General features: G+C 46.3%; 1 protein-coding gene across 4 annotated transcripts in view; it reads left to right on the top strand.

The window, feature by feature from the left end:
- Window positions 1-380: 380 nt before the first annotated feature.
- B9D1 (B9 domain containing 1) overlaps window positions 381-14,588 on the top strand; it is a 67,147-nt gene continuing 52,939 nt past the window's right edge. For 2 of the 4 annotated variants that reach the window (XR_011364467.1, XM_069982129.1), the window contains exons 1-5: window positions 382-563; window positions 1,188-1,256; window positions 3,782-3,893; window positions 6,703-6,799; window positions 8,809-8,871. Coding sequence is in view for 3 of the 4 variants with exons in the window: in XM_069982129.1 (XP_069838230.1) it covers window positions 504-563; window positions 1,188-1,256; window positions 3,782-3,893; window positions 6,703-6,799; window positions 8,809-8,871 (401 nt within the window). In the remaining variant the exon portion in view is untranslated. Of the gene's footprint in view, window positions 564-1,187; window positions 1,257-3,781; window positions 3,894-6,702; window positions 6,800-8,808; window positions 8,872-14,588 lie in introns of all 4 variants that reach the window. The other 2 variants (XM_069982128.1, XM_069982127.1) reach the window with 2 other exon arrangements.

Genomic DNA, 14,588 nt, shown 5'->3' with positions numbered 1-14,588 from the left:
GCAGCTCTGGAGTATAATGCAGCATGTGACTGGGTCTCTGCCTATAATGACCTCATATACCAGAATAAAGCTCATTGGGCTGTGGATACAGGCTATCCCAGCAGCCCCTCATCCCCTCCTCCTTCTCACCTAAGCTGAAGGTATTTGGTGGAGTCAAGAATCAGCTTACAATATAGACTCAATGGCAACTCTCCCTATACCACCAGTATACATCCCGCCATATCATTGTGTAACCAGCTCTGCTATACAGAGTAGCGGCACACTGCACACTATCACTCTCCTCACGTCTATCCTACAATGTATAGCTATCAGTAATCCGCCGTCCTCCTCTGTGACTGCTAAACGCTTTAGGAGTTCTGACCCTCCCGCTCGCCGTAGTTTCTTGTTGTTATGGTCGGCGCGTCCCTTAGCAACGCCCCGCAGTCTGCATTATCGCCGTTACTTTCCGTGCTTGAATCCTTCTCCGGCCTTTTTCGCCCGGGTCTCCGGTCACGGCGCCGGCTATGGCTTCTAATCCGAGCGTCTTTCTCCTGAACGTGAATGGACAGATTGAGAGCGCGGAGGTGAGGCCTAGTAGTATCGCGAGACCCGTCCTCTGTATACTGACCCATAATAAGAGAAAGCCCAGTCCTTCACCCAGTAGTCCGGAATTCCTGATCAATGCCTAATAGTCCGGCACTGTTCATTCTCTTAACCAGCAATGGGGACCCTTCAGCCCCCCAGCTGTTGCAAAACTACAACTCCCATCATGCCTGAAAGCCGAAGCTTTAGCTTCGGCTGTCAGGGCATGATGGGAGTTGTAGTTTTGCAACAGATGGGGAGCAGGAGTGTATTGTAAACTGTATTGAGAGAATGAAAGCTGCATGTTGATTGGTTGCTATGGGCGACAAGCTTAAAGGGGGATCATCCGGCATCTGATAGTCTGGAAATGCTGGTAATATGGCCGCCTGCACTAGCCGGATTAGCAGGCGGTGAACGTTGTGTTGGTCATCCTGTATAATACACTATGGTGGATAAGGTGTGCGCCTTGAATCTTCATCATCACCGGAGACCCCCATAACCAGGGCCAGCATGGTCCCCGGGGTCCGCCATAAGATAGTTGTGAGTCTTAGTGAGGGGCTTCTTCTCTCCTCCGGCCATGCTCCTCGCACTCTTCTTTCCTCACATTTCTCTTTCTTTTCCTCCAGTTCCCAGAGTTTGATGATCTCTACTGCAAGTACTGCTTTGTGTACGGACACGACTGGGCCCCCACCTCTGTAAGTACCCCGCGGAACCCTCCTATCTTGGCCGTCACCATAAGGCGGAGTTCACACACAGCATAACTATTGTGCCTAAAATTCTGATCAAAATCCGTCCATGTTACACGTGTTTCATTCTTGATGTAATCGTAGGGCATGTCTACATTTACACATGTAACTATGGACGATGTGCAACGGAACGGACAGTTTGCGTCACTGTACTGACACAGCTGCGCAGCTGTGTCAGTACTGTACTGTGAAGATTTAAACTGATTTATAATGAAATGACGCCGGGAAATATTACCCATGTATGTAACGTCGCCAGCACGGTCCTTTTTTTGAACCTCGGCCCGGTTCCCATGTACGGCGATGTTCCTAATGGTACATTTCCTTTAAATATCTCGTTATTAAAGGACAAGTCTGGCCACAGGCATATTCCTTCAAATCTCAGGGCAGGCAGGGAACATTACAAACAATACTAACTCGCCTCTCCAGCACCAGATTGCCGCTACAGGGCCCCGCTGGGCTTTGGGATATCCAGCAGAGCCAACTTTACATCCCAGCTGGTAGACTGCCTGCTTAGCCAGTCAGTGACTGGGGCGGGATGCTCCTGCAGTCTCTGATTGGCTGAGCGGCCAGTCCATCAGTCAGGACAGGCATTTTCCCTGTCAGGACGTCATCACAACTCGAGGAAAAATGCCTTCTGGCGGGGTCCTGGAGCCGGTCAGGCGCTGAATCGTGGGCACCGGGAGAGGTAAGCAGTACATGATTGTTATTTTCTCCCCTGCCTCTTCAGTCTGTCAGAAGTTTGCTGAGGCCAGACTTCTCCTTTAAGACTGGGAACTGTATGTAAGAAAAGTCCCACTTTTACATAGTTACACCCTGAAGCTTCTATTAGAATCAATGGGATCTTCAGGTGTGGCCCCCATGCTGACCGCACACAAAAGTCCATACCTACCTATAGGTTAGGTTCATGATTTAAGAAAATGAGCTCTGATTGGTTGCCGTCACACTGCCTTACATTGCAGTATTAAAAGGGCGGCAGACCAGACAACGTTATTTCAGACCCCAGATCAGAGAAAAAGAAAGAAAAAAGATTTAGACCCTAAATTAATTTCAGATCCTAGATTAGACATTTTGTGGGAGATTTAGCAACCATGGTGTAAAGTGAAACTGGCTCAGTTGCCCCTAGCAACCAATCAGATTCCACCTTTCATTCCTCACAGACTCTTTGGAAAATGAAAGGTGGAATCTGATTGGTTGCTAGGGGCAACTGAGCCAGTTTCACTTTACACCATGTTTGATAAATCTCCCCCTTTAAGTATAATCAGATTATAGACCAGCCCTCAGAATAAAAGGGGTATTCCCATTGGGATATTTACAGCATATCCACAGGATATACAAGAAATTGATGTGGGTCCCACCACCACCTTCTTTCTGGGTGGTCTGGGAGCCAGAACAGCCAAAGCTACTATGTTACACATCTATCTAGTTTCTGTAGGGGTTGATGGGAATTGCAGACACAGCATAGCCGTGCGAGCTACAGTATACTGTTACTATAACTTGGGCATTACAGAAACAATGTAGCATATAGATGCATAATTTATGATAGCGTCAATGGGAGTTATCCAGCGCTACAAAAACATGGCCACTTTTCCCCCTACTGTTGTCTCCAGTTCAGCTGCAGTTTGCAATTAAGCTTCATTTACTTCAAAGGAACTAAGTTTCACCCCCCCCCCCCCCCCAAACTGGAGTCAACAGTAGGGGGGAAAAGTGGCCATGTTTTTGTATTGCTGGATAACCCCTTTAAACTGCATAACATCGCCAACTTGGCTGTTCTTGGCTTCCTGACCACCGATGCCTGGGAATGGCAGCGTGCGTGGGGACGGCCCTGTAATAAACAAAAAAAAAACAGGACCGCAGCAGCGGTTGTCCCACCTTGGCGCTCTTCTAGCCATGTGAAAAACTTAAAGCAAATGTACTGCAGTTCCCGACAGAAATGTTGGTGGCAGCAGAGGGTCCGGTGTCACCCCTTACTGCTGCCGCTAAATGGAAGTTGAATGATAGATAAAAAAACCCTATACATTTATTTTAATAAAGTTATATTACAAAGTAAAGGACTGTAATTGCAAAACACTCAAGAGTGCAACACAGCAATAAGGTGCAACAACCATGACTTTATTCACACACACCCAAAGCTGGCCCATTGAAATTATTTTCTGTAAGAAAGAGCGTCCCATGTGTTCATCGGTCACATGATCTATGCGAGGACCCTCCATGCAAATCTGCCCAGTTACACATCAATACTGTAGTCTATGGCTACATAATCAGGGAAATGTGTCATTCAGGGATCTGGGAAAGCTGAGTGATGACTCAACTGCAGAGATAAAATAATATCTGCCGGCTGCTCACATTTGGTGGCTCACACCACATCTTCTGATGGAATTGCGCTGTTGTGATGTCTGACGTCTCTGATCATTATATACAGCCATGGATGTGATGTAATCCTCCATTTCAGTAGTTCATCTTTTATCATTCTTTAGGGGGTGGAAGAAGGAATATCCCAAATCGCTTCTAAGAACCGAACTGCGAACCGAAGCATTGTGTGGAACTTCCCTATTGAGATAACATTTAAAAGCACCAACCCGTATGGCTGTAAGTACTTCCATAGAACTATTCTCTAGAGATTATTCTCTAATATGCTAATATTGCATCATTTTTTACTTGAAATCGTTGATGGAAAAGTTGGATAACAATATGATTGCTATTATAATCCAACCTTTCCAGTGAATGGGCCAGGTGACCTTGAGGATTGTGTGAAACCTTGTCATGCCGACATTCTACCACCAGGTGGTGCTCAATCCTAGGCTTTCCCTTTCTAGTTATTTATAATGCAATGGTAAGGAATACTTTTTTTATAGATAAAAATCACACAAAAATGGAAACAGTAAAACAGCGTAGTAATATATAATCATTATAGTGCTTCAACCTCAGGCTCTCCAGCTATTGCAAAACTACAACTTCTGGGAATTGTAGTTCTCCAACAGTTAAAGAGACAGCTTTTTATTATTGGAATAGAGCAGGGATGGGAAGCCTTCAGCCCTCCAGCTGTTGCAAAACTACAATTCCCATCATGTCTGGACAGCCAAAGCGAAGCTTTGGCTGTCCAGGCATGATGGGAATTGTAGTTTTGCAACAGCTGACGGGCCAAAGGTTTCCCATCCCTGGAATAGAGAATCATTTGTAATCTGTCCCTTTTCCTTAGTAATTTCCTCCAGCTTTTTGTGTCCCTGGACCTCCTCCTTTGTTGCTGCTTTTTAGATTTGCGTTTAGTTATTTACCTTAAAAACTTCCAGGTCGTAGGGGTCAGCAGTCTGCAGTGGGTGTGGTTTCAGCAGGGCGGGCTTAAATGAGCCAGGATTTTTTGAAAGTTTCCTTTAGCAATAAATAGATAGAATGGTGACTGACATGAGGTGAAGTAGCATCTCTTCTCTCCATATTTCGCTGTCCGGCCACTGTAGATCTTCACAGTACAACACCACAATATTCTCCCTTTATTTATATAGCTCCAACCTGTTCTGCAGCAATGTACAGAGATTGTAGTCACAATGTTTTGAAGTGTGTGATAAAATCCATGAAGACTCTGGTGGACATACCTGCAGCTGTTATCAATCAGAAGGGGGCGCTACAAAGGTTACACTGCCAACATGCAACCCAGAGTCCAGATAGAATAGAAGTGTATAAGATGGAACCTAGGAGACACCCTAACAGATGAGGAGACATACATCAGTCTGGTTCACAAACTTATAATGGAGTCTAATCCAGGAGTCAGTGGGTCAGGACAAACAGGATATCAGTACGGATGTCATCAGTCGGATGTGCCCAGCAGTGGAAGCGGAGTGGCCCTGCCCTGGTATCATGTGTTGCTCATATTGTCATTGCCTGTTAGGTCATTTTTTTCTTATACTGATATCCACAACTAGCGTAACCTATTGTTTCTAGTCATATACAGAGTGAGGGAACAAGACGTGACGGGTGATGTCTTTTATAGCCCATTGGGGGGGTCTTGCCTGGCGCAGGAGGGTCTGCCCTAATTCCTGTTGACGGAGATCAGAGTGGCGCATGTGCTTTATGCTAATGTCACAATTCCCTTCTCCCACTTTATAAATCAGCTTTGATGAGATCCATCACAGCCCCCATCCCTCATAGATGCAAAGCATGCCTATATTCATCAGGGGAGGCAGCCGTCCTTCCCTGGGGTCTCTCTCTGTTGCGGCCCGGTTACATGTGAAGCCTCTTGACTATTGATTGTATGCAGAGCCATCCTGAGAGGTCGCACGTCCTTTTCTTTCATGTCCCAGCTTCTTCTTCAGGGCCGGAAACTCTGATGTTCAGTACCAGTCCTTGTTCTTCTTTATCTCCATTCACTGCTTCAGTTCCTGCTGAGGCTTTACCAGGCCGCTGCCTCCTCACCGAACAAAGGTGCATTTGCATCAGGGCGCATTTCCTCGTAGATGCCCCCCGCTGCTCGAGTTTACTGACTACATATTAAACATGTCAAATGCCTTGTTGTCTCTTCTGTAGCCATCAACTCCTCACTGATATTGAGGCAGACTTACTAATTCTCTATATACCTAGAGCAGGGATGGGGAACCTTCGGCCCTTCAGCTGTTGCAAAACTACAATTCCCATCATGCCTGGACAGCCAAAGCTCTCTAGCAGTTTCAAAACGACAACTCCCAGCATGCTCTGACAGGCCGCCAGTTGTGATCTTGGCCACGACAGTATCACATTGCGACTATGTACCCAAAATCTGACCTCCCCAAACCGCTTGTACCTTCAGATAGCTGATTTTAATCCAAGATCCGTCCTGGGGTCTGTTCAGCAGGTGATGCAATTATTGTTCTAAAAAAACATAAAAAAAAAAAAAAACTTGCAACCCTGTGTCAAATTGGTGTGGCCTAGATTGTCTGTGTCCTAGGCCTGCACCGCCCATCCGTCCCTCCTCCCCGCCCTCCTAATTATTAGGAATGCCTCTGGCCAGGATTTCTCCTAATCACCACTTGTCTAAACACTGCACTGTGCCTTAACAATCCAGCCCATGTGCAGTGTGCAGACAAGTGATGAATAGGAGAAATCCTGCCTTGGGTGTTCCTAATGATGATGAGGGGGGGGGGGAGGAGAAGTGGTGCAAGGCTTGGGCATAGACACTCTAGGCCTAGCCAATTTGACACAGGGCTGCAAGTTTAAAAGTTGTTTTTAGGACAATAACTGCATCACCTGAAGAACGGACTCCAGGACAGATCTTGGATTAAAAGCAGCTATCTGAAGGTACAAGTGGTTTGGGGGGGGGGGGGGGGATTTTGAGTTGTTTTAAAGGGGTAGTTCACCAAAATAAAAATTTCTATAAAATCAACTGGTGCAAGAAAATTTGTATTAAATTATTTTGATTTCTGTGTTTTAGGGCCCCAGATCGTAGTCAGCGTCTACGGACCGGACGTCTTTGGGAACGATGTAGTAAGGGGCTATGGAGCGGTTCACCTCCCCGTTACCCCAGGCAGGTAAGTGCCTTCTTAATGGCTTTCATCTATAAATAGGATGTGGGTGGAGATGCCTTTTAAGAGAATTGTAGGACCTGGGTTAACAATACATTTCAGGATAGGAGTAGGAGGAAGAAGACTGAGTCACTGTCATTTCTAAGTCTGGAGCCTTCAGATCACACACATTGATATACGGGATTACTTCCCAAAGCTCCAGTATACGGCTGTGACACTGCCGATGAATCATAACCGGCACAGGTAGGTGCGCTTAATATGGTGGATTTACTGCTTGTGCCGATCACTGTCTACGCATGAGAAGAGAGATGATGACTGAAGAGCACAGCTCCGGAGGCAAAACTCTGTGCTACAACCAAACTTACTTATTCTGTAGCCTTGGAAATTGAAGGGGTTGTTCAGCACCATCTTTTTTTTTTTCTTTCTTTCAAATCAACTGGAGCCAGAAAGTTATACAGATTTGTAATTTACTTCTATTATTCTATCAGCTTCTGTATGTCCTTCAGGAAATGTTGTTTTCTTTCTAGTCTGACACAGTGCTCTCTGCTGCCACCTCTGTCCATGTCAGGAACTGTCCAGAGCAGCAGCAAATCCCCATAGAAAACTTCTCTCCTGCTCTCCAGACTTGAAAAAATACACCACTTTCTGCGGGACATACAGCAGCTGAGAAGTACTGGAAGTAAATTACAAATCTCTGGCACTTTTTGCTGGAGTACTCGTCTTAACTCCGAGTTTGCTTATAGTTCAAGCAAAAATAGAACAGAAAGCCGCGTTGGACATGGTGAAATCCAACATGGCTGACCCCTGTCTCTCCTATTGACAGTAATGGAGCGCACCGATGTACCATGACCGGACAGAGCAGGATTTTTGCTTCCAATAGATAGAGGACCCTCTGTAACCCATGGATTCCCCCATCAGTCTCATCCTCCGTGCTGACCCCAGAGCGTGACTTTCCTCTCGTTCAGCAGCTTACACTCTGCTGACCTTCTGGAAGGAGACGCCGCTGAGCGAGAAGCTTCACATTACATGCTGCAAATGACATTTCTCTGGATCTGCAATATGCAGATTTATAATGAAGCGGATAATAACCATACAAGAGCGCACGAAAGTGGCTGACGTGAGGAATCGGGAGCTCAGCTCCGGAGGGAAGGACGATTCTACATTATTCTTATTTAGTGCATAACACCGTGTATACAAGACAGGCATGGTGTAAGGGCCCTACTACACAGAGCGACGATCTGCCAAATCAGGATAGTCCAGCAGGTTATCGCTCCATGTAATATAGACAATAACCATCGGCTGATCGTGCCTTATGGTCCTGCCTAAAAATCACCAGCCCCCAACTACGCCGAAGGCTGATGAATGTGTAAAGAAAATAATAGTTTATACATACCTGTCCATGCTCTCCATTGCTTCTGCCCGGTCCCCGGTATCTTCCTGGCCTCTGCCCAGTCCCCGCAGCCGCCGCTGGAACTTCAGGGCCAGTCTCTGAAGTGATAGGCTGCTCAGCCAATCACTGACCAAGACGGGACAGCGACCTCATAAAACCCTGTTACTTACAGCAGGGCCTGGTCTTATCTGGGCTGTTATTTCTGCTTATAATGGATGTTGCAAATCAGCAGAATAGTGAGTGCAGCTCTGGAGTGTAATACATAATATAACTCAGGATTAGTACAGGGTCAGTAATGTAAGGTATTTACACAGTGACCAGCAGAATAGTGAGTGCAGCTCTGGAGTAATATACAGGATGTAACTCGGGATCAGTATAGGATAAGTAATGTAATGTATGTATACAGTGGCCCCACCAGCAGAATAGTGAGTGCAGCTCTGGAGTATAATACAAGATGTAACTCAGGATCAGTAATGTAATGTATGTACACAGTGACCCCACCAGCAGAATAGTGAGTGCAGCTCTGAAGTTTGCACACATACACCCTTAGTGCTAACATTTATATTCTGTGCACCCTTTTTCAGTTTCATTGTTTTTCATTATTATTTTCTTTTTTTTTTTTCAGACATAAAAAGACTATTCCCATGTTTGTCCCGGAGTCTTCCTCCAAGCTTCAGAAGTTCACAAGGTAAAGTGATATCATCATCGCCGCTTATGTTACTTGCTCTGAGTTATGTAGTTTAGGCAGATGTTGCGGTTTCTGCCCAGAATTCCTGATACATTTTCATGGTTATGTGATGATGTAGCCTCACCAGCTGTGTGGTTGGGTTGTCTCCACCATCATCATCATCATCATCCTGTTGTATCTGAAGTAATAGTCTGCATTCTCATCTACGTTCCAGCAATGAACCCCGTTTCTTGTGGTTTCTTCTTCATTGTCCTGTCACTTTGTCTAAGTGGCCGTCACTTTCTGCAGTCGCCTTCTTTACTCAAACCCTGTTGTGAAAATAAATTCAGTTTCTGCTGAGGACAGTCATGTGTACTAGTCGCTGTTGAATAGATTGACTCGAAGAGAAAACAACAATGTCAGGAGCCATTTAACCCGCTGAGACCCTCGTCTGTCTTCACATACATTATCTGTGGTCTGTGGAAATAAGAGCAGCGTGAAGCAGCCGAATGCATATTACAGGTGAACCCCTCCAGCAGATGAAGACTAAACCAGCACTGCACCACACTGTGTGAGCTGTATTACCACTACACCCCACAGATATAGGCTGCACAGGTCTGTACCCCACATATATAGGCTGCACAAGACTGTGCCCCACATATATAGGCTGCACAAGACTGTACCCCACATATATAGGCTGCACAGGACTGTACCCCACATATATAGGCTGCACAGGACTGTACCCCACATATATAGGCTGCACAAGACTGTGCCCCACATATATAGGCTGCACAGGACTGTACCCCACATATATAGGCTGCACAGGACTGTGCCCCACATATATAGGCTGCACAGGACTGTACCCCACAGATATAGGCTGCACAGGACTGTACCCCACATATATAGGACTGTACCCCACAGATATAGGCTGCACAAGACTGTACCCCACATATATAGGCTGCCCAGGACTGTACCCCACAGATATAGGCTGCACAGGACTGTACCCCACATATATAGACTGCACAGGACTGTACCCCACATATATAGGCTGCACAGGACTGTACCCCACAGATATAGGCTGCACAAGACTGTACCCCACATATATAGGCTGCACAGGACTGTACCCCACATATATAGGCTGCACAGGACTGTACCCCACATATATAGGCTGCACAAGACTGTGCCCCACATATATAGGCTGCACAGGACTGTACCCCACATATATAGGCTGCACAGGACTGTGCCCCACATATATAGGCTGCACAGGACTGTACCCCACAGATATAGGCTGCACAGGACTGTACCCCACATATATAGGACTGTACCCCACAGATATAGGCTGCACAAGACTGTACCCCACATATATAGGCTGCCCAGGACTGTACCCCACAGATATAGGCTGCACAGGACTGTACCCCACATATATAGACTGCACAGGACTGTACCCCACATATATAGGCTGCACAGGACTGTACCCCACAGATATAGGCTGCACAAGACTGTACCCCACATATATAGGCTGCACAGGACTGTACCCCACAGATATAGGCTGCACAGGACTGTACCCCACAGATATAGGTTGCACAGGACTGTACCCCACATATATAGGCTGCACAGGACTGTACCCCACATATATAGGCTGCACAGGACTGTACCCCACATATATAGGCTGCACAGGACTGTACCCCACATATATAGGCTGCACAGGACTGTACCCCAAATACATAGGACTGTACCCCAGCATGCTTACAGGACTGAGAATGTCTCGTAATGAGATTGCTGTTTCCTGAGATGGCGGTGTGCACATCGCTCTGTACCCTGTAAGCTCTGTAGACACCGCGGTGATGTGTTGGGGCCTCATTACAATCTCAAAGAGCGCGGTGCATTATTCATGAGCCATTACTCTTAGATAGGCTTTCTTTATGTCTCTGGAAAAGTTTGTTGGTGTTTTTTTCCAATCAGTTTTTTTGTGTTGATAAAAGAAGAGTTTTCTAAACTTCCGTGTTCTCGCTTTCCCAGCGCATATAGTGGTTTCTCTGGTGGTAGTATACAGTGCTGCTGTGATGGCCATGTGTTTCAGCAGTCTGAAAGGTACATTTGAGAAACAGATCGCTGATCTCAGGGAGACCAACCAAACGATAACACTGCCGGCTGCTAGTGAAGGCTCTCAATGCAGTGAAATCCTAGGTGTATTGCTCCCTGGCAATGCACCTGAATGAATATGCAAAAGAGGAGCCCGTGGAGCCTCATTGAAGAGTCTCAAAACACAGGACTAACCAGATATCCCTCCGGGAAGGACCCAGCCAAGGGGCAGCTCCTGTAGTGAAACCACCAAAACCACCATATTAAGTGGCCCTATAAGTCAATGTAATGACAAGGGAAAAACCAAGGCCAGGGAACCATCCACATACAGCTGTTTCAGGGTGTTGCCCCTCATCAGTGTGGAACAGGATTCTGGCTAGGTGGGAGCAATTCCTAGTAGGTTTTGGTGGTTTCCTTACAGGAGCCGTCCCTTGGCTGGGTCCTTCCCGGAGGGATATCTGGCTAGTCCTGTGTTTTGAGACTTTTCAATGAGGCTCCACAGGGGCAGTGCACCTAGGATTTCACTGCATTGAGCATTCACTGCTTTATTAGGCATTGCACCCACCTAGCCAGAATCCTGCTTTACACTGATGAGGGGCAACACCCCGAAACAGCTGTATGTGGATGGATACCTGGCCTTGGTTTTTCCCTTGTCATTACATTGACTTGGTTCCGGGCATCAGATAGCACCTCAGTGATGTCCAGTGCTTCATTGGTATCATTGATTTCTGCCACTCCAGTACAGTCTATACCAGTCAGTCTCACATGGCCAGATAAGAAAGCACAGTTGGCGTCTATCTTTATCCACAGTACAGACACGCGTCGCTTCTATCCCTTTATTGCCAGCACCAGGAGGGAGAAAGAAAGCAGCTCAGCAGTATGAATCAGTTTTACTGCATGTTAAGAGGGAGCACAGGCGGGGGCATCCATCTTCTCCAGCCTTCATCACCTGAACTATACAGTGCCGCACACTCTCTCTGCTGCACGACAAAGCCATATTATACATTGGAATGAATAGTGAACAAATGAATGCCTGATTTATTATACTAAACCGAATCCACAACTACCTAGAAATACCTTCAGAACGCTCATTCATATTCCTCTATCGGCTATTCTACTGGATGCCGATGAATAAAACATTGCTATTCCCAGTATCAGGAGACATTAGTGTCAAAACCATTACAGCTATCAATCTGATGGATAATACTGCCCCCCATAGGTCACGCTTGCACACAGTTGGGCTTGCTCTGGCATGGTGACCACAAGGTCCAATATTATACGCTGATTCATTTCTTAAAGGGGCGCGCCGATGAAAAAAGAATTCTATCGAATCAACTGGTTTCAGAAAGTCATATAGATTTGTAATTTACTTCTATTAAATATCTAGTCTTCCAGTTCTTATCAGCTGCCGTATGTCCTGCAGGAAGTGGTGTATTCTTTACAGTCTGATTCTATGCTCTCTGCTGCCACCTCTGTCCATGTCAGGAACTGTCCAGAGCAAGAGAGGTTTTCTATGGGGATTTGCTGCTGCTCTGGACAATTCCTGACATGGACAGAGGTGGCAGCAGAGAGAACCGTGTCAGACTGGAAAGAATACACCACTTCCTGCAGGTCATACAGCAGCTGATAAGTACTGTAAGACTGAAGATTTTTAAATACAAGTAAATTACAAATCTATATACAATAATCCGTGTTCGAACACTTCAGTATTCAAATAAAATCAGGGGAGATAACTGAGTGATTGGGAACACCAAGGTTACAGGGGCGGGGATTTCCGTCATAATGACCAATATCCAGGCCGCCACACCCGTGCTTCAACACCGACAGTCTGGAGATGGGTTTCGGCTGCTAAAGCGTTGGCTGGCGGCAGCAGGATCAGCTGTGGGGAGGGCGGCCAGAGTAAGGGCACCAGCGGCCTGGAGAAGGGTCCACGGAGTTGGAGTAAGCTGGAGGAGCTTTTCCCCACGGCTCGGCAAGTCCAAACAGGTGCCCGTTTCTGCCTCGCTCTGGGTACAACCATTTAGAGCAGGGATTCCTGTCAGTATGGCAAGGATCCAAGATGCAAGATGCACGGCTACCTACTGCTAGTCTTCACACTGTGTGGGCCGGGCGCTCTGCACCTGCACCCATGGAGTGTATAAACCAATTAAAGACATTTACATTGTTCCCTATGGAAACACACAGCTCGGTTCTAGAACTGCTCGGTTCCGGGGCAGCCTTCCAGAACTGATTGTGTTCAAGAACAGTGGTATTACTGTAACTTTCTGACACCAGTTGATTTGAAAGAAATAAAAAATTGCTAGAGTGCCACTTTATGCATCTTTATAATAGACAGAGAGCCTTTTATCTTTACAGTGCTCCAAACCCTCTATATAGCCATAGACGTACACTGTAAAATGATGGCCTCTTGCAGCTGCCACTAGAGGGAGCTTATGAGGTTATTGCATACTCCGTACCTAACTTATACCCATGTGAACATGCACTTACACTTATTGTGCCCTAATAGCCAGCTGACTAGACAGACACAGTCTCCATCATGGCGATACCAGGGTTATAGGTTCCTGTGATCCCTGGTGGAGTCTGCCCTAAGAACGGTAGGTACTGCAGGAGTCCTCCCGCTCCTCATTTATCTTGATTTACGTGTGTGTAAATCATGATCCAAATCTACACTGGGTGCAGTTTCAGGCACCTGGCCGGCCAGATTCACTAAGAGGTGCGCGCCTCTTAGGGAATTTTGACAGAGGAAAGAGGGCGGGGCCTAATTTAAGATCGGCTTAATTTTAATGACTTCTGAAAAATGCGTCTTTCAGCTAACCTAGCTGTACTAAAACCCACACAATGACTCTACGGGAAAGCTACACGTGAGCTAACAATGACTGACACCTGGCTGTATACCGTGACTGCGAGGTCCTCAGTGCTGTCCCTGCGGGGATCATTACTTTACACTGACAGGACGGACAGGCCGTTCTCCTGTAATAAGACGCTATGGCAATAGGATTAATAGCATCTCATTACTGTTACTATACCTTATACCAATCCCATATAAAGGGGGCCACACACTGGGCCCGGGCTGACGTGTCGCTGAGCAGGATCGTGTGTGCCGCATTACAGTGGGCGGTTTTGCTTTTTCGAAGCCTCTTTGTGTTTAAATGAATTGTTGTTTTTCACAGCAATTTTTATTTCAATGGGTTAATGAGCTCTGAAAGCGGTAAGAGCTATTCCAGGGGTCCCGGATAATCACATGTCATTTATTACAGGTCCTGAAAATGGAATATCCGCGACTACAGTAAATCCTGACACGTGCACCAGGACAGAGGGGAGGTAGAGAGGCGTTTTTTCTTCTCCATTCACCCCCAATGTAAATACACACAGGAGCTAAGAGCTGAGCTCTAATCCTGGAACATTGCACTGCTCTCTAGTAACAGCAGTCCTCCCCTTGTGGCTTTAGCAGTGACTAGAGAAGAAAACATCAGATTTTATACATGTTTACTGTTACTACAAGTCCCATCATGTCCTCAGGGCCCAAGGTGTTGGTGTTATACAGTTGCTGGAGAGCCACAGGTGGGGGAAACTGGTATAAATAAGCAGGCTTGCTGCTGACAGATCTGCATTCTTGTTAAAGGGGTACTCCAGTAAAAAAAAAATCTTTTAAATCA

The sequence above is a fragment of the Dendropsophus ebraccatus genome, chromosome 9 (assembly GCF_027789765.1).
Source record: "Dendropsophus ebraccatus isolate aDenEbr1 chromosome 9, aDenEbr1.pat, whole genome shotgun sequence".
In the NCBI taxonomy this organism is placed as follows: Eukaryota; Metazoa; Chordata; class Amphibia; order Anura; family Hylidae; genus Dendropsophus; species Dendropsophus ebraccatus.
Note: the sequence above shows the minus strand (reverse complement) of the source record. Positions and strands in the feature narration are given on the sequence as shown.